This window comes from Penicillium canescens (genome assembly GCF_028828765.1).
Source record: "Penicillium canescens strain IBT 15451 chromosome Unknown utg000003l_segment0_segment0, whole genome shotgun sequence".
NCBI lineage: Eukaryota > Fungi > Ascomycota > Eurotiomycetes > Eurotiales > Aspergillaceae > Penicillium > Penicillium canescens.
The window spans coordinates 2,141,071-2,158,192 of NW_026703965.1; the positions used below are offsets into that span (position 1 = coordinate 2,141,071).

The window sequence follows — 17,122 nt, forward strand, 5'->3', positions numbered from 1 at the left end:
TGTTCCTCTTGAATTTGTGATCTCCTTCACCTAGACCACCATGCAACCTAGTCTGTTCCCCTCGATCTTGACATTCAACCATTTAGCCAAGCAGGCTGAGTAGCTCATCAAGCGGATTAGGCTTGAAGCTACCCTTCATCCCAGCATCTTCAATCATATCAATCTCGACGGGTTCCTTTATGCAAGCCCCCTCCTCACTTTCTTCATCCTTCATTGAGAACTCGTCTCGGCGCTCAACCAATTCACACCAAGAGCCCATTGAGCACAATGATCTCGTGCTTACACGAACGCGGTTCTCATTCCCATTCGCAAGCCGAAACTGCCTAAGACTGGCCATCGTAGCCTCATCAAAAGATGGCTCTGAATTGGAATCCTCAAAGCTGGCCATTCCTTCGCCAGGGAACTCCACCAATGGCTCCCAGGAGCCCGTTAGCCTTGGAAGTTGAGCGTCTGGAGCATTGTCAGCAGGTTCAATCGTTTCTGGACCGCTCTGGTAATTCATGGCTTCGGAGGCATTTTGGGCTTCCTTGTATGTGAACATTAGATTGCCTCCAAAGTTGACTGGAAGGCCACCAACAGCGCCTTCTTCTGGCTCTGCTCGCTCCCTGACTCTGCCCGTTGCAATCTTGCCGAGGACTTCAGGGAAAATCCAGGGGAAGCTGATGAGTGGAAGTTTGGTTGATGGCACGTCGAGATTTGAGAGGTCCTTTCTCAAAGTTTCTTCCTGTCGCTGAGCCTCGAATGCTGCATTCATCTCCTGATGCGTCACACGGTACATGGCGAGCACCAAGGCAGCAATGTTACCGTCACGGTTTCCGACTTTGTTGTAGCACTGATGGCGAAATTCCCCGCGGAGAATAGATGAGATTCGACCCATGTCTTCTTGCATCTTGTAGTCCTTGCCCGGGAAGCAATGGCGGAGAGTAAAGCCCGAGACGATCTCGAATTCAGTTTCAATCTCATATTGGGCCATGATCTGTCGCATGGCCATGTCATACTCCTCTTTGAGCTCTTTGGCATAGACCATGTATTCCTCGCTCGCTTCAAGCAGCAGGGAATTCAAGATCCGAGCATCGAAGGGTTTCTCAAGATTGGGAAGAAAGGCAGGGACCTGTACTGCGTCGTACAGCTGGCCCAGGACTCTCTTGGACTTGTAAATTCGCGACTGCGGAACGTGCCTCTTCTCCATAAAATGCGGCCACTTGTTGGGCCTCAAATCCTTGGTCATAACTGCAACAGTACCCGTCTTGTTAAAGTCAACAGCATCTGAATGAAGCTGAGCCAGACGAAGGCATTTTTTCTCCATGACGCCCTTTGGAAGCCAATCAGCCAATGCTAAATGGGCATGTGCAATTGTTGGAAGGCAGTCATTCTTCATATAAATGACAAAGAAGGAAGTGATCGCATCAACTGTCACGTCGTGAGGAAAGTCCGGGGCTATCCTACTGGTGTAGTTCATGGGCTGCGTAAACCATCGAGCTGGAATCAAATCTGGGTCCCAAATGACAAGGTAGTCGTCGCCATCGAGATCGCCTCCTGAGCACATGCTTGCAATATCTCGATCGCCAGTTTGGGAAGCACGACCACGTCCCGATATTCTTGCAACTCAGGTCGATTCACTGCTCGGACTACACGGATGTCGCCAGGATGGAGAGAGGGATTGCGAGCCAAGATACAAACACCCTCGATGACTTCGTACTCAGCATCTTTTGAGGCTTCCTCTTTTTCACAGCGGCAGATCTGCACAAAGATCTCAGGAAGAGCTGCCAGTCTCTCTTCATGTGGGGCATTGTCCTTGGGTATTTTGTCTTCAAAATGGCCCTTGAGAACACCTGTCTCATCCAGACAGCCGAGTAGGTTAGCTCCTTTCTCAACAGTGATTTTTGCCTTTTCCTTGAGGTATTTCAAATGCCAGGCTCGCCATAGCTCAAGAAGGGTGCACACGTATGGCTCGTCAGCTTGTCTGAAGCCATCTACAACCATCTGGGCGATTGTGAGGGTCATTTGATTTGGGTCAATCCACTTTTGTAGTAGGTCGGTTGCCCTCTGATCGTCCTTCATGGCATCATTGAAGCTGCTCAACATGTAGTCGAGCTTACTCAAAAAGGCCTTGTCTGGGATTCCCAGAGCAGAAAGGACGATAATGATTTGGCGGTTCAGAGTTGCAAAGGAAAATTGGGACCAGCGAATGATCTCCAATCCACTGTGCTCGGCGTTGAACTTGTATTGACTGGGGCGAATATGCACTTCCCGGGGGCGAGGATCAGGTGAAAGAACAAGCATTCCCTTGGAGCCCCCGAGACGAAACTGGAAAGCTGATGGAAGGTGTCGAGTTGGAGTCTTGATATTTAGTTCGGTTTTGGCCATTTGCGCAAGGAACTTCGATATTTTCCCAACGCCATCTGAGAATGTGTAACCGTTACGAACAATATCATCGCACAGAACAAGCTCAACGTTAGTGCTAGAAAAGGCGCGCGTAGTCGAGAAACACTGTCCCAGTCTTGCAGCATACTTGGCCACATTTCGAATGTGATTGAATTGACCCATCCAGGCCCGGATTGACGCCGCTGTGATGGGTCCCCCCTTGGCAAAGAAATAAGCGCCATGTTCTCGGAACTGAGAGTTGCCAAACGCTAAAAATTCATAGTGTCGGTCTCCAATGGTGATGCCATTTGACAATGTCCTCTTAACATTGGTGAAGACTTCGTCGTTGTTATCATTCATCGAAGAGTTGATGCGACCTTCCGTCTTCTCGTCCGTAAACCGTACACGAAGGAAATGATCAGCCATCTCAGAGTATTTGCGCACGATGCGATTGGAGGCGTCCACGGATGGGGTATTGTAGTAGATGGTAGATGGAGTGACTCGTGCTGTGCGCATGAAGCAACAATAATCCGGGATTTTGGTATCCGCTGTGCCTTTGGGGGCCTTCAGACCAAATATTTCCATCGAATTAAAGTATTTCTTCTTCTCTGTTGCAATGTGCTCTAGCAGTCTTTGAGCCTCGTCTGTTTTCATGTTGCTCAACTTCTCAACAAACTCACGAGTCATTGTGAACTCGGAGAGGTATCCATGAGACATGCAGACTTCAAGCTGGTACCGAACATGGATGTGAAGGTGGACATAGTTCTCATTCCCCATGTCCTCTAGCAGGAACAAGGACGCCTTGCTCGATTGAGGACCAACGTGATCAATCCAGTGCCACACTGGTAGTGGCCGGGTCTTTCTTTCGGTAAAATGGTTCCCGTCTTCAATGGAAAAGTTGTAGTCTTTCAGCATGGCTCGAGTGAGCTTTAGAGCTTCCCCGTATTGTTTGAGCTCAGATGCAAACGTAATCTTGAACACGTTCCATCGCCCTAGTTCAAAGAGAAGTGTTAAAGAAGTGATGAAAGTTTAACATTCAGGCATGTATCTACACGTACCCGTGTCAATGATATGTCCGGACTTCCTCAGGTTGTTGCTGGAGGTTTCGATGATATGTGGATTGCGACGCACAGCTGTCTGACGATACCAGACATCCTCCTCTCTCCAGTTCCTCAGCACGGTAAACGAAGAAGAAATATTTTTCAGCCTTCGGTGAAAAATAGGAGAGGAGTCCAGAATTATCAGAAAGGATGTCTGCCCTGTAGCCACGTCGTACTGCTCAAAGATTTGGGACAGTTGGAGGAAGGTAAACCTGACTCGATAGTCATGCAGAGACATGTCACCGGCCTTTGAGCGGATACCCACTTTGAAGTAGACATAAAGACATCTGCGCAGAACATCGACGACAAACCTGGGGCCCGACGATTGGTCAAAGCTGTGCATGGCATGAACAGTCGTGGCGTCAACGAGCACGCCAATGTCAACCTTAGTAGTCATAAGCTCCTAATATCAATATCAGTACTTAGTTAATTTCGGCTGTCCGTCCTATTTTCTCACTTACCTTCTGGGCTGGAATCTGAACCTGCGAGCGAACTGGGCTGGGAATAGTCTCGCCATCTGAGAAGTGATTCAAGCCGAGTCCGATTAGCACCACAGGACCATTGCGGAGCGGCACTTCGTAGCAGCCATCGGACCAGAAATCAAGTTCAGGGGGGGCTAACTCATGTCAGACTTGATCCACGCGGAATGACATATTGAAAGAATACCAACCTAAAGCGCACAAACCCTCTGGTGGTTGAGCGGCCATCGGAGGTCTCGTAGAGATCAATTCTCACGATGCTGCCCTCCTTTTTGAGTGCCTCGTAGATATCATGGGTTGACGCAGCTCTGGGCACATGTGAAAGATCGATACCTACTGACTCATGTTGCTTCCAGGAGGTATAGACCGAGACACGGGACTCACTGGGGTGACCCGGTTGAGGCATCCCAGCTTCTGCTGGTCTCGAGGAATTTAGGGATCTGGGGGGCTGCGGGCGCTGGGTGGTGAAGGGCATAACTTTTTGCTTTGGCGAAAGGGCAAGGTAAGCCAGGGTAAGAAAGAGTTGTAGAAATGAGAGGCTTTAGAAGTTGCAGGGGTGAGAAGGGAAGTAAGGCGAGGAAGAGAAGAAGACGGGAAAAGCCGAGAGATACAAAGAAAGCGAGGTTCTGAATAGACTAGACGGAGTAAGATATGTGCACATTCCTTTTTGCTCTAAGAATCGAAAAAGAAGACCTCTTGGGCAAGAAGGATTCTTCGCAGACCATCTAACTCGTCAATATGTATAGCTGTCGTAGTAAGCTTTTCGCGTAAATCAGAAAGTTCTTAGATCGGTTTTGTTTCGTTGCCAGTCACGAAATAGACAAGAGAAGGAGAATCTTGTGGCAAAGTACCGCCATTTTTTAAGAGACTTGCAACTAAAGACCTAGTACTTTGTCGTTTCAACGACCTTAGTAGTCGTCAGGGCCCACCCCCTTAACACGAACTATTCCAAACAGATATATTTGGAGTCTCCAAATTCTACTCTTTCAGGTAATAATTTCCCTCTTTTTCCAACTCCTTTTTGCCTGTTTTTCAGTGGAAAATTTGGAATGCTCCGAGGTTGAAAAGCCATGACTAGTCGTCGAACTATGGCACGACCTGGTCATTAGACCCCGTAAATGCAGTACTTGAGAAGAGCAAATCCTTCGAAAACTCAAGGTCCATATCCAAGTCAAAGTCCTGCAATCTGTGCCCTCCAATATTCTCCTCTGCCTGGCCTTCCTGGAACGAAGCATCAACTTCGCTGTGTTTGGATAGATTGCTCGCATGGGGTTTAGCCGGGCTAATGTTATTGGCAGTTGCTAATGGCTGCCGGGTACATTGGGGCAGTCCTTTGGTAGGAGATTGGACCCTTGCCCGAGGTACTGCAGATGGAGTACTCAGAGCCTGAGGTAGACGGTTTCCTCTTGGTCGTTTGGGTGTGGGTCCATTGAAGGATGCCAAAGACTCAAACGACTGTACTAGCTGTGTATCTTCGTCATCACTGACTGGCTGCTGGGTACTTGCAGCCTGGGCCGGGTTGATGCTGGACCTAGTCCGCCGGTGTTTGGGACTGGTGGATCCAGGTGCATTGGTCGAAAACCCCATCACTCCCATGAGCCGCCCGATATGCTGTTGTGCTTCGGAGAACTCGCGAGCCTTGGCGGCGCGCTCATCACGCAAAGCTTGTATCTAGGATCATATGGTTTAGTACATGAAGATTTTTACAGTTGGAAAAATAATTACCTTTTTCTCCAAATGCAGGATACGTTTGTCCTTGGACTGGGCATTCTTAGAAGCATCCAAAGTGGCAGCATGCATAGCGGCTTGCAACTGCCGGATCTCTTCTTCCTGCTTGGCCGTCTGAAAAATGGCTGCTTTAGTATTCCTTGTTCACTCATCTGATACAGGCGGGTATAAACATACCTCGGACGTGGCCCTCGAAGCCTCCGCTTCATGATCATGTTTGAGCTTTTCAACCTCACTGCTCATCTTTTTCTCGGATTCTTGCAGCACAAAAATAAGTCTTTCAACTTCGGTGTTTTGTTCGTCCACCTGCGATTAATTAGTACACGTCAACTTCCATAGAAAATCAAGGAACATACTGTGGTTTTCAGAGTCCCCACTTCCATTCGGAGATCATCTTCCTCAGCCAAAAGGCGCTTGACTTCATCCTCCTTCCGGACAGCCAGAAGCCTACTTTGTTCCAAAGCATCCCTCATAACAGCAAGCTCCTCTTTCAAATACCCAGACGTATCCAGGGAAGCATCTTTTTCCTTAGTTACTAGATCGAGAGTCTGGCGTGTTCGTTCATTCTCGGTTTGCAAGCGGCGCATTTCCTCCTGGAGATCTTCAATTTGATCATCTTTCTCAGTCAGAGCAGCCATCATTTCCAACTCCTTGGATCGAGACTGCTCCCTTTCGACACAAATTGCTTTCTCAGAGTGCCACTGCTGTCCTTGAAGCTCCTCCTTTACAGAAGCAAGAGACTTCGAAAGCTGCTCAGCTCGTGCGGATTCATTTTGCATTTGCTCCTCGAGGCGAGCATTCTCGTCATGAAGACCGGCAAAAGATTCTGAGAATTCGCTCAGACGGAGTTCCTGTTGTTCAATATGTTCTTTCAGCTGACGACTTTCCTCGGCAAATTGATCTCTTTGTTCCTCGGCAGCTCGGACAGGTCCTTCTACGTCGAAGCAGCGACGCTCCAGCTCGAAGCATGCATCTTCGATCTTTTGCATCATAGTCACCTGAGTGTTTCGAGAAGTCTCCATGAACGCTGATGTCATATCCTGGCGCCAATTGCGAGAAACACGAGGAGGTGAGAACCGGTTTCTGTCGAGCAGGGGCAGGGATTCAGGTAGCTCTTTTTTGCTCCCCCTGTGAAAACAGACAGCTTCCACTCGGCAATGATTTCTCCACATATCCAACAATGGGCTGCATGAGAGTATCACCTCCATTTTGCGCCGAAGAGACAGAATTGTAAAGCTTGAACAAGGATAAAAACAGCTTATTCTGCATTGTGCATTGCTGGGACAGGCACACACTTGACTCACTGCAGTTATCTTTGCTTGGTCTCCTTGGGAAGCTCTCAAGCATTTCCGCAAGACCCTGTTTGAAGGCCGCCAGTGAGCTGGAAATATTGGAAAGCATCACCTCGGGATCAACTTCCTGTACGCCAACCAGCACCAGGCTTGCCAGGCGCAGCGTGCTGACTGTTTTCTGATTACGGTTCTGACTGTCCTTTAGAGTGGAGCACGTGAAGTTCAAAAGGTCAGGAGCAGCCGACCCTCCGGAGACCTGTTGGTGTTGTGTCAGAATTTGCATAAGTATTAGGACTCTTGTACTTGCAGCTAACGATTTTGAGAGGCGTGAGATAAACTGCGGGGGCACACTCTCTAGAACTGCCTGGCTGTCTTTGGAAAAAAGGGTCTTCAAGCCAGAGTCTCGCACTTGTGGTGGCAGTGACCTTGCCGGAACGAGAGTAAGCAGAAAGATGATAACCTATAACGCGTGATTAGTAGTAATTTGCATCCCGAGCTGGTCGTGGCATACCATTGTCCGTGTTGCATTATCAAGCCCATCTCTCCCAGCCTTCTCACACAGCTTGGCAAGCTTGGAAGAATTACTAGCCATCCAAGCATGTTTCTGATCAAGCTGAGTTGCATCAGCGATGTAGATAGCCAGCTTGATACTTTCAGCAGCTTGCGATGGTGCCAAATTGCAGCTAGACGAGCAAGCCAGAATGACACGTAGTACAACCAAGTCCAGAGTTTTCAGACCACGTTTCGGGCCGAAGAAATGGTTGATGTTGAGAAGCCAAGATGGAGCTTCTGATCCGTGTTGATTTTGGGAGGGTGGTGGTCGTGCTAATGCAATCTGAGCAAAGGTTCCAAGGCACAAGAGATTGCCCATGTGGTCATCGAAATTGCGTAGGGTCTTGGTGAATTCCACTTGGAGATTGGACATGACCTCAGACGGAATGTCGTCGAGGACTTTTGGTGAACGTTGTAGCCCCTTCATTATTTTGTAGAGAGGCGAGATTGTGTCAATGCAGGGACTGTCTGACATCATGCCCACAAGCTTCGCGATGAAGGGGGCAATCCGTGCTGGTGGCACTACATCTGCTGGCAGGGGTGAAGATAGCAACGCAATGCATGCGGGGATGTACTAAAATTATTAGTTAAGATTCTTCAACCAAGGTCCTGGTTCACAGAGAGCTCACCTCATGCTCATTGGTTCCCAGGGCCTTCTGGAGAAACGCATCTAGGATCGTTTGGTGGCGGTCGAGCAGCGCATCTCGAAATGACGATGCAGATGCTATGATGGGTTAGCCTCGTATTGAATTATCATTTCGATCGAACCATACAAAATGCAGTAATTAGAGGCAAAGCGACGCGCGATCGCGATAAAGCTTCAACTAGAACATCGCCCAGCGCGCTAACCTGGCAAGGTTTGCAGAACGCCCAGGATTCGAGTGTTGACGACGAACACTGCTGAAAGATGCCATAAAGATCCTATAGTTATGTGTTATCATGACGCCCGACATCAAATGATATCAACTTGCCTGTAGTGACGGGACGTACGGCGCGGTGACGAGGCGTTCCACCTCGCGCACCACCAGAGCGAGCTGCTCTGCCATAATGTCAAAGTTGCATAGAAAGATAGATCAGTCCTTTCTGGCTCTGAGCTAAGTACGCAGCTCTCATCCGGCTTTGATGTTCTGATGTCGCGGTGTTGTAGGTTGAGAGGTTCTTTGCGGGCCTGTTGCCCCATCAACGGAATTTATGCTCTAAACCAATGACATTGCTAGTTTTCCCTTTTCACCTAATATACAAGTCCTTCTTAAAAGAATAAGTTATTGCTCCTTCGTGTAGTATTCAGAGTCTTTGTTCAGTATCAAACCCTTCTATATAAATGCAGAGTATGAAAAGGGTAGTGTTACGTCATTGTATAGCGTACATCTAACCCCCACCCCCACGCTCTTTCTCCGCACTTTTGCCCTAAGAAAAGAGCGGAATTATGCAAAGCGACTGAGGCTGCAGCTTCTCGGCCGAAGTCCGACGGCCGGAATCGCGGGATATTAGCCCGAGTACAAAAGCCGGTCACATCATGCAGGTCCGCAATGTCGACAGGTTAGATTGTTCCGGTCATTTCACCTCCTTACACCTGCCATGCGATAAAGTGTGCTGCTAAACCTCCAATTCTACTCTAATCTGCCTTTATATAAAGTACTGTCCCTTCGACATGCGACCAGTACTCAGGGCCTTGCGGGCGCTGCCCGCCCGAGCCCCTTGTCGGCCCTGGATCTCGCCTCACCAGAGCATTCTAGCTCGGGGTACTCGATTAAATAGTTCCAATGCAGGCGCAGAGAAGACGAAAGAGCAAAGTAGCTCCTCGAGCTCAGAGTCTTCAACAGGTGCTCCCCCATTGCCATTCTGGACGCCGACGAAGGCTCTCCTCGTCTCCGCGTTTGCTGCGGGGTTGGGATACGGATACGCTTCATACGGCCAGGAACTAGCACAGGCGTCTAAGAAGCCGCAGTATGGCTCAACTAAGGATTTCGCAAAGGTCAGTCCTTCAATTATACACTGTGAATGAAAGTGAAACTGACAAAAACACATAACCAGGCCATCAGCGAACTAAGAACTAAACTAGGCGATGACGCGGTCAGCACCGAAGAAGACGAACTCCAACTACACGGATACTCAGAATGGTCCAGTCTTAATGCAGAGCGGTTACCCGTCGCGATTGCCTACCCCAAGACCACCGAAGAAGTGTCTGAGATCGCCAAGATCTGCAACAAGTACCGTATGCCCATGATCCCCTACTCAGGCGGATCGAGTCTAGAAGCCAATTTCTCCGCGCCGCATGGTGGACTGACCATCGACTTCGCGTTTATGAATAAAGTCCTGGATATCCACCCGGACGACATGGACGTCGTGGTGCAGCCGTCGATCCAGTGGATGGATCTGAATGAGCAGATCAAGGAGACGGGCTTGTTCTTTCCCGTTGACCCGGGTCCTTCTGCTATGATTGGTGGTATGGTTGGTACGAATTGCAGTGGTACCAATGCTGTTCGGTATGGTACTATGAAGGACTGGGTGATCAATCTCACTGTTGTGTTGGCCGATGGGCGGATTATCAAGACGCGGAAACGTCCCCGCAAAACCTCTGCTGGGTATAACCTAACTGGGTTGTTTGTTGGGTCCGAGGGTACCCTGGGGATTGTGACTGAAGCTACTTTGAAGCTCGCTCCGATTCCTGAACAGACTCGTGTTGGTGTGGTTGCGTTCCCGACTATTCGGGATGCTGCTTCGACTGCTATGCAACTGATCCGGACGGGTGTGTCCGTCCAGTGTATGGAGATCATGGATGATGTTCAGATGGATGTTATCAACCGTGCTGGTGGAACCGGTCGTTCATGGAAGGTCTCGCCAACGCTTTTCTTCAAATTCTCTGGAACTACTGCAGGTGTGCAGGATAGTATTAACCTGACCACGAAGCTTGCGCAGAACAACAATGCTGAGTCGTTTGAATTTGCCCGCGATGACCGCGAGGCCCATGATTTGTGGTCAGCACGGAAACAGTCCCTGTGGAGTATGATGGCACTGCGGAAAGAGGGATCGGAGGTGTGGTCAACAGATGTGGCAGTGCCCATTTCTAGACTGCCTGATATCATCGGTATGGCTTCTTTCAGGCTATCTGGATCCATGTGCTAACAGTTGCAGAAATCTCCAAAAAGGAACTTGTCGATCTCGGACTTTTCGCCAGTATTCTTGGTCATATTGGTGACGGCAACTTCCACTCGAGCATTATGTATAACCGAAATGATCCTGCTGAGAGGGAGCGAGTCGAGAAGGTAGTATACGATATGGTTGACCGTGGGCTGGACATGGAGGGCTCGTGCACGGTATGCAATTACACTAACGGCGTTCGTTTTTGGAACTCGCTAATTTAGTACAGGGTGAACACGGTGTTGGACTGGGCAAGAAGGGATCACTAAAGAAGGAACTCGGGCTGGAGACGATCAATGTTATGCGCAGTGTCAAGCGGTCATTAGATCCAAACTGGCTCTTGAACCCTGGCAAGATTTTTGACCACTCTGATGATGTCCCTGGTCCGGGTCATTAAAGTGGTTTGGTACTACGCAAAATACATAGACTCGCATTAGACCTGAGCATAGATGTATAGCAACAACGTCATCGGTGCAAACAAACCAAACCTTGGGACGTTAAACTTTGACCTGAACACCTAGCAACTCCAGCCAATCAGAGCACAGTAAATTCTTGTCCGACCGGAGGAGGCTGACTAAGCGCGGGGCTGCGCAATTGGCCGAGAGCGATATCGCAATCACGGTCAATTGCCACTAGCATTCAACTCTATCAACAGCGAAGTGGTGAGTGCAATCCCATATTCCAATTGCTACCAGGCTGCTATGGTGTCTTGGGCTCATTGACAATGAGATCTGCGAGGAATTGGAGCTTGCAGAGCCTCCTACAGACCGCATGCGGGGCTCTGGAGACGCTTTGACTCATACAGGCGTCTGTGATATGTTGCCCAGTACAACATGCAGCCGGTGTTGTTGTGTTTTTCAGTCTATCAATTGATAGCCTTGGATCTTTCGAATTACCGGGGTTGCTAACAAATACAAGGTTGATCTTTCTGCATATAAAACTTCCAAGATGGCTCCTTCATTCCCTAAGAAGAAGTGCGGTATGTCCTCAACATCCAAGATCAGATATATATGTATCGTCCTGACAATATATAGGTGTTCTCGGTGCCACGGGCTCGGTGGGTCAGCGCTTCATCCTCCTGCTGGCAGACCACCCCTTCCTTGAGCTTCACGCAATCGGTGCTTCCGAGCGTTCAGCAAACAAGAAGTATAAGGATGCCGTGAACTGGAAGCAGACTCGTCCCATGTCCGAGGAGCTGAGCAACCTTGTTTTGCGTGAGTGCAAGGCCGAGCTGTTCTCGGACTGTGATCTTGTCTTCTCTGGACTGAACAGTGACATCGCTGGCGAGACCGGTATGTGGTATCATATCCCATAATACTAGATCATGTGCTGATGTATCAAATACAGAGATGGCCTTTATCAAGGCAGAGATACCTGTGTTCTCTAACGCAAAGAACTACCGCAAGGATCCTATGGTCCCTCTGGTTGTCCCCACTGTCAACCCCCAGCATTTGGACCTGATCCCTCACCAGCGCAAGCAGTACGGCCTTAAGAAGGGTTTCCTAGTCTGCAACTCTAACTGTGCCGTCATTGGCATTGTCATCCCCTTCGCAGCTCTCCAGGCCAAGTTCGGCCCCGTTGAGGAAGTCGAGGTCTTCACTGAGCAGGCCGTCTCAGGAGCCGGCTACCCCGGTGTTCCTACCATGGACATCCTGGACAACGTCATCCCTTACATCAGTGGTGAGGAGGACAAGCTGGAGAACGAGGCCCAGAAGATCCTGGGTTCATTGAACGCCAGTGCTACCGGTTTCGACGAGCAGTCTGGTCTCCGCATCGGTGCCACTTGCACCCGTGTTGGTGTCACTGACGGCCACATGGCCTTCGTTTCCCTCCGTTTCAAGAACCGTGAGACCCCCAGCGCAGAGCAGGTTGTTGAGGCCCTGCGGGATTACCAGTCCGAGGCCCAGAAGTTGGGTGCTCCATCCGCACCGCAGCCCGCTATCAAGGTTTTTGATGAGCCCGACCGCCCCCAGCCCAGACTTGACCGTGACATCTCCGGTGGCTATACCGTCAGCGTTGGCCGCGTCCGTGAGGGCGCCAAGGGTGGCCACTTTGATATCCGATTTGCGGCTCTCTCTCACAACACCGTTATCGGAGCTGCTGGTTCATCTATCCTCAACGCCGAGGTTGCTGTTATCAAGGGCTACATTTAAAGATGATACGAAAAGTGGAATTATCAGCGCATGTCAAATAGATACAACTTTGGTACAAACAAAAGTTCGATTGATCGCATCCCAAATAGGAAGGGGCCAACCAGATGACATAATCGCCGCTCGAATGTTGATGATATAATCAATTATTAATATAGCCCAATCGGGACTAGTTGGGGCTAGGGCTCAGCCCACAATCACTGACCGCTAAGCGAAACACGTATTATCAGCCAGCATTTCTCGGCCCTGACCTTCTTTTTCATCGCGACACTTCGACCACTTACCTACCGTCGACAAATCAGTCAAAATGGCTCGCGGACCGTAAGTCTAATGCCATCGCCCTCTCTCTTTTGTACCTGCACACTGGCTTCGTCGACCTCCCGGACGCGAATTCAGCCATTGTGCTGCTGCAACCGAGATTGAAAATTTTCATCTTGAACAACATCACTAACTGCAATGCCTTTACAGTAAGAAGCACCAGAAGCGCCTTAGTGCGCCCTCGCACTGGCTCCTGGACAAGATGTCCGGAACCTATGCGCCCAAGGCCTCCCCGGTCCCCACAAGCTCCGGGACTGCCTTCCCCTGATTGTCTTCATCCGTAACCGGTACAAATTCGAAACAACTCCGACACGCGAAGAACAACAACTGACATGGTTTTCGCAATAGTCTCAAGTACGCCCTGAACGGTCGCGAGGTCAAGGCCATCATGATGCAGCGTCTGGTCAAGGTCGACGGCAAGGTCCGCACCGACTCCACCTTCCCTGCTGGATTCATGGACGTCATCTCCCTCGAGAAGACCGGCGAGCACTTCCGTCTCATCTACGACACCAAGGGCCGTTTCACCGTCCATCGCATCCAGGCTGAGGAGGCCGAGTTCAAGCTCTGCAAGGTCAAGCGTGTTCAGCTCGGCAAGGGCGGGATCCCATTCTTGGTTACGCACGATGCGCGAACGTGAGTTCACTCTCCACAAGTTCCGTGTCATTCAGTCGTTGGACCAGGCTTTGGTTGATCGGCGGAGGACAACATGAGAACTAGTAAGATCCCATGTGATAAGAACAAGGTTTTGCTAACGCGTGTTTCTCTCCACAGCATCCGCTACCCCGACCCCGCCATCAAGGTCAACGACACTGTCAAGGTCGAGACTGCCACTGGCAAGATCCTTGACTACGTCAAGTTCGACACTGGTGCCGTCATCATGGCCACCGGTGGTCGTAACATGGGTCGTGTTGGTGTCGTCACTCACCGTGAGCGCCACGATGGTGGTTTCAACATCGTCCACGTCAAGGACGCTATTGACAACACCTTCGCTACCCGCGAGTCCAACGTCTTCGTCATCGGACAGGACAAGCCTTGGGTTTCCCTGCCCAAGGGCAAGGGTGTCAAGGTATGTTATCTCCACAAATCAATGCTCATATGAATCTTGCTAACTCTTTTCGCAGCTCTCCATTGCTGAGGAGCGTGACCGCCGCCGTGCCCACGCTATCTCCAACTAAATGTCTTCTGACATTGGGAATTTAGCGGCCGGACAAAAACAAGTAAAAAACAGTAGCTGGGAAGCAGGCGTCTTGTCTTGTTACGGGCTTGGATGCATCATTCCGTAGGTTCGAACCATAGCAAACAAAACTGGGATGGGATAACTCTCCCGTTTCCGAGTGATATGATACCATTTAACGTTACCTCTTTTCGAATGATTTAATGACCGTATTCTCTTGATTTTCTTGGATCTTCAACCTCCCTGTCTGTCTCGTTTATGTCTTTCAATTGGTTCTGCTGAGCATTGCTTGAGCCATTTCCCCAATGAAGATCTAAGGAATCGTAGCTGTAGCTTCGTTGCTGACCTTCACCTCGCTAGCATGGTGGCCACCTCGTAGTTCCAGTGTCCGTCTATAGCCACAGACAAACCTACCCGCTACAGTACATACAAAATCGGAAACTAATGCAAGCCCGGAACGCAACCCAGTCAATCCAATAAAAGAATCGAGATCTAAGATGCAAGTCTCTGCAGCTGAAAGTCCAGCTACTCTCACTATATTCATATCCTGCACCTTCCCCCCAACTATATATATCTGCCGACAGCGAAAACCGCCCGCCCCATACCCACTAACTCTAACCTCGGCATATCCGAAGCGGTAGCAACCTAAAGCTAAAGACAGCAGCACAGCAACAAAGCGGGCCCTTACGCAAAAAAGGATACATAGGGGCAAAGAATTTATTAATGATACAAGGCGATACGCGGTGCGGTGAACGGAGTTCTCAAACCCCGCGCAAGCCCCAAGCCCCATATATGGCGATCAAAGTATACAATCCAATTCCAGTCCCCTGATTCACCAGTTTGACCGCCAATGATAGCCAGTCTCGACCCCCCAAAAAGATATTGAGTTTATGCTTTCGAAGGGGACGATCTTCTTCAGAATTCAGTACAGTATGTACATATACCTCGTGATCAGCGCTCTTTTGTATGTACCGTACATGTAAACCGCTTCCCCCCGCCCCCAGCCTATTCTGCTTGGCTGTTATAAGTTAGTGTTCGATTACAGGACATATAAAACGATGACCTATCCAAGTGGCAATGATCATGCCGTTTCATTGCATGAATATACAGCCTGTGGACTAGAGAAAATGAAACTAGCTGATGCAATGCACCAGTAGAATGAAACATCCCAATGTGGAGTGCAGCAAAGGGGCAGATCGCCACTCGGCGTTCTCCGTGCTCATTCATTTATTCTAATATATTATAACTTACACAGAATATCGATGGCGTACGATCTGGATATAGCCAAGGAATAGGATCAGGATTGGGTGGAGGAGCACGCCAGAGACAGCCGTAGATAAACGCAAGAAACCGGAGTACAAGGTTCATCTCCGGTGCCAAAATCTATTCTGTGGAGATGTCCGCACTTCTCTCTACCCCTCCAGTTCCGTGGTCGCAGAGTGCGTTGCTTCGATCGCGGTGATCGGCGTATGAGCTCCGACAACGGGGTCATTTAGATGGCCGTCGGGTCACCGCTGGGAATTGGGCCGCTCTAATTAGTCTGATACCACTCAGCTGGTAGTCTTCGCTATCATAACCATGGGAAAGAGGAGGATCAAAATCATGAGGAGGGAGAGAGAGGAGCAGAGATAGAAGAGAGGATTGGATAACCCCCTAGGAACGGCTCCCATTTCTGAATTTTTTTTCTCCGATGGCCCGCCCTATCAAGGGTTAGGCAATACGGAGTATAGGAGCCACTCTGATAGATCCAAACTCAGTCCCTCCCCAATTCCCACGTTCGCAGCGTCTCCACCAGGAAAAGTTCTCCCGGACCCAAGCACCATGCTGCTGGAACGGGACGCAATCTGGAATTCTGATCACCGGATGCAACATGAGGATAAGCGGACATCCTTTGCAGAGAAGATACCGCAGTAGGGGGTAGTTAGCGGTTAGTAGTAAGGGGTGGTGGACCTCTTTAATGATAGGATAGGGGGAGGAAATATTACCTGTGGTCCTCTCTCTCCCTGCATATATTTTGGCTGGAATTGACAATGGTAAAAGGTTCACGGGACACTATTTCCGCCCAAAGCTGCCAAAAAAAAAAGGAAAAAGGATTATGTGGCAATGATCGCTGGGGTAACATTATAGTGCATTGAAATGCACGACAAATCCTCCGATCAGCTGCGTTTAGGGGGCGATCCGAGAGCCATAACGGAGGGCTGAGACGTGTGCGATAATGGGATTGTTCTGGGCCTAGAACATGAGGTTATTTACGTGTGGAAGTATGAGTGAAGTTGTCAAACTCAACCTTTGGTTCTCCCCACAAGCTCAGGAACGCGTGGATCTACGGAGCTATCCGCAACCCAGTTCCTCGGCCCTGGGTTCTGTGCAAGTTTGGGTTTGGCCACGTTTGAATTACATGTATGTAGTAGCGATCTGCCAGAGGTAATTTGGAATCAGGTATAGTTTTGAGGAAGATAGCGGTGTGAAGGCTGAAGAAAGGCAGCTTAACTTGTAGTATATCATCGCCACCGGCTATAAAGTTTGCCTTCAAAGAGACAAACTTCAGCGGTGTATCGACTTTCAACGAGAAACTTCGAGATCGCCCACAGATATCATCGTAACTTGCTTTAAACGTAGACCGCTCCCCAACCGATTGAACGATCATCCTCTCACTTGTCATATTGGCAACTGGACGGTCTGCAGTCCAACGGGTATGATTCGGCAGACCACAATAGAAGCCTAGAAGGTCGCCTTCCGATCATTTGCCCCTTTCGCCTGCTTCCCGACCATCGGGACTCCCAGTAGGCTGGAACTGGGCTATTCCCAAATCTAACGTGGGAAA

At 49.6% G+C, this 17,122-nt stretch overlaps 6 protein-coding genes across 6 annotated transcripts; 3 read left to right on the forward strand and 3 right to left on the reverse strand.

The window, feature by feature from the left end:
- Nucleotides 1-82: 82 nt before the first annotated feature.
- Nucleotides 83-1,459, reverse strand: N7446_004256 (uncharacterized protein; the record flags this gene model as incomplete). The annotated part of the gene is made up of 1 exon (XM_058513005.1): nt 83-1,459. One exon carries the CDS (start codon nt 1,457-1,459, stop codon nt 83-85), a length of 1,377 nt encoding a protein of 458 aa, XP_058374334.1.
- Nucleotides 1,460-1,485: 26 nt separating this feature from the next.
- Nucleotides 1,486-4,418, reverse strand: N7446_004257 (uncharacterized protein; the record flags this gene model as incomplete). Its single annotated transcript, XM_058513006.1, is given in 4 exon segments — nt 1,486-3,356; nt 3,423-3,867; nt 3,926-4,080; nt 4,097-4,418. 4 exon segments carry the CDS (start codon nt 4,416-4,418, stop codon nt 1,486-1,488), a joined length of 2,793 nt encoding a protein of 930 aa, XP_058374335.1.
- Nucleotides 4,419-5,029: 611 nt separating this feature from the next.
- Nucleotides 5,030-8,561, reverse strand: N7446_004258 (uncharacterized protein; the record flags this gene model as incomplete). Its single annotated transcript, XM_058513007.1, has 11 exons — nt 5,030-5,614; nt 5,669-5,785; nt 5,849-5,977; nt 6,028-6,799; nt 6,874-6,907; nt 6,976-7,423; nt 7,475-8,089; nt 8,145-8,239; nt 8,289-8,364; nt 8,412-8,436; nt 8,506-8,561. 11 exons carry the CDS (start codon nt 8,559-8,561, stop codon nt 5,030-5,032), a joined length of 2,952 nt encoding a protein of 983 aa, XP_058374336.1.
- Nucleotides 8,562-9,166: 605 nt separating this feature from the next.
- Nucleotides 9,167-11,053, forward strand: N7446_004259 (uncharacterized protein; the record flags this gene model as incomplete). Its single annotated transcript, XM_058513008.1, has 4 exons — nt 9,167-9,490; nt 9,550-10,603; nt 10,651-10,832; nt 10,886-11,053. 4 exons carry the CDS (start codon nt 9,167-9,169, stop codon nt 11,051-11,053), a joined length of 1,728 nt encoding a protein of 575 aa, XP_058374337.1.
- Nucleotides 11,054-11,415: 362 nt separating this feature from the next.
- N7446_004260 (aspartate-semialdehyde dehydrogenase family protein) lies at nt 11,416-12,913 on the forward strand. Its single transcript, XM_058513009.1, has 3 exons — nt 11,416-11,635; nt 11,691-11,948; nt 12,004-12,913. Exons 1-3 carry the CDS (start codon nt 11,605-11,607, stop codon nt 12,807-12,809), a joined length of 1,095 nt encoding a protein of 364 aa, XP_058374338.1. The 5' UTR covers nt 11,416-11,604; the 3' UTR covers nt 12,810-12,913.
- Nucleotides 12,914-13,113: 200 nt separating this feature from the next.
- Nucleotides 13,114-14,299, forward strand: N7446_004261 (40S ribosomal protein eS4; the record flags this gene model as incomplete). The annotated part of the gene is made up of 6 exons (XM_058513010.1): nt 13,114-13,127; nt 13,275-13,297; nt 13,351-13,411; nt 13,473-13,757; nt 13,896-14,190; nt 14,246-14,299. 6 exons carry the CDS (start codon nt 13,114-13,116, stop codon nt 14,297-14,299), a joined length of 732 nt encoding a protein of 243 aa, XP_058374339.1.
- Nucleotides 14,300-17,122: the final 2,823 nt, after the last annotated feature.

Bases quoted from the DNA above. Each gene is read 5' to 3' on its own strand.
- N7446_004260 (XM_058513009.1), top strand. From the start codon at position 11,605: ATGGCTCCTTCATTCCCTAAGAAGAAGTGCG. The intron at 11,636-11,690 runs GTATGTCCTCAA...GACAATATATAG, and splicing joins ATTCCCTAAGAAGAAGTGCG to GTGTTCTCGGTGCCACGGGC. The intron at 11,949-12,003 runs GTATGTGGTATC...TATCAAATACAG, and splicing joins TGACATCGCTGGCGAGACCG to AGATGGCCTTTATCAAGGCA.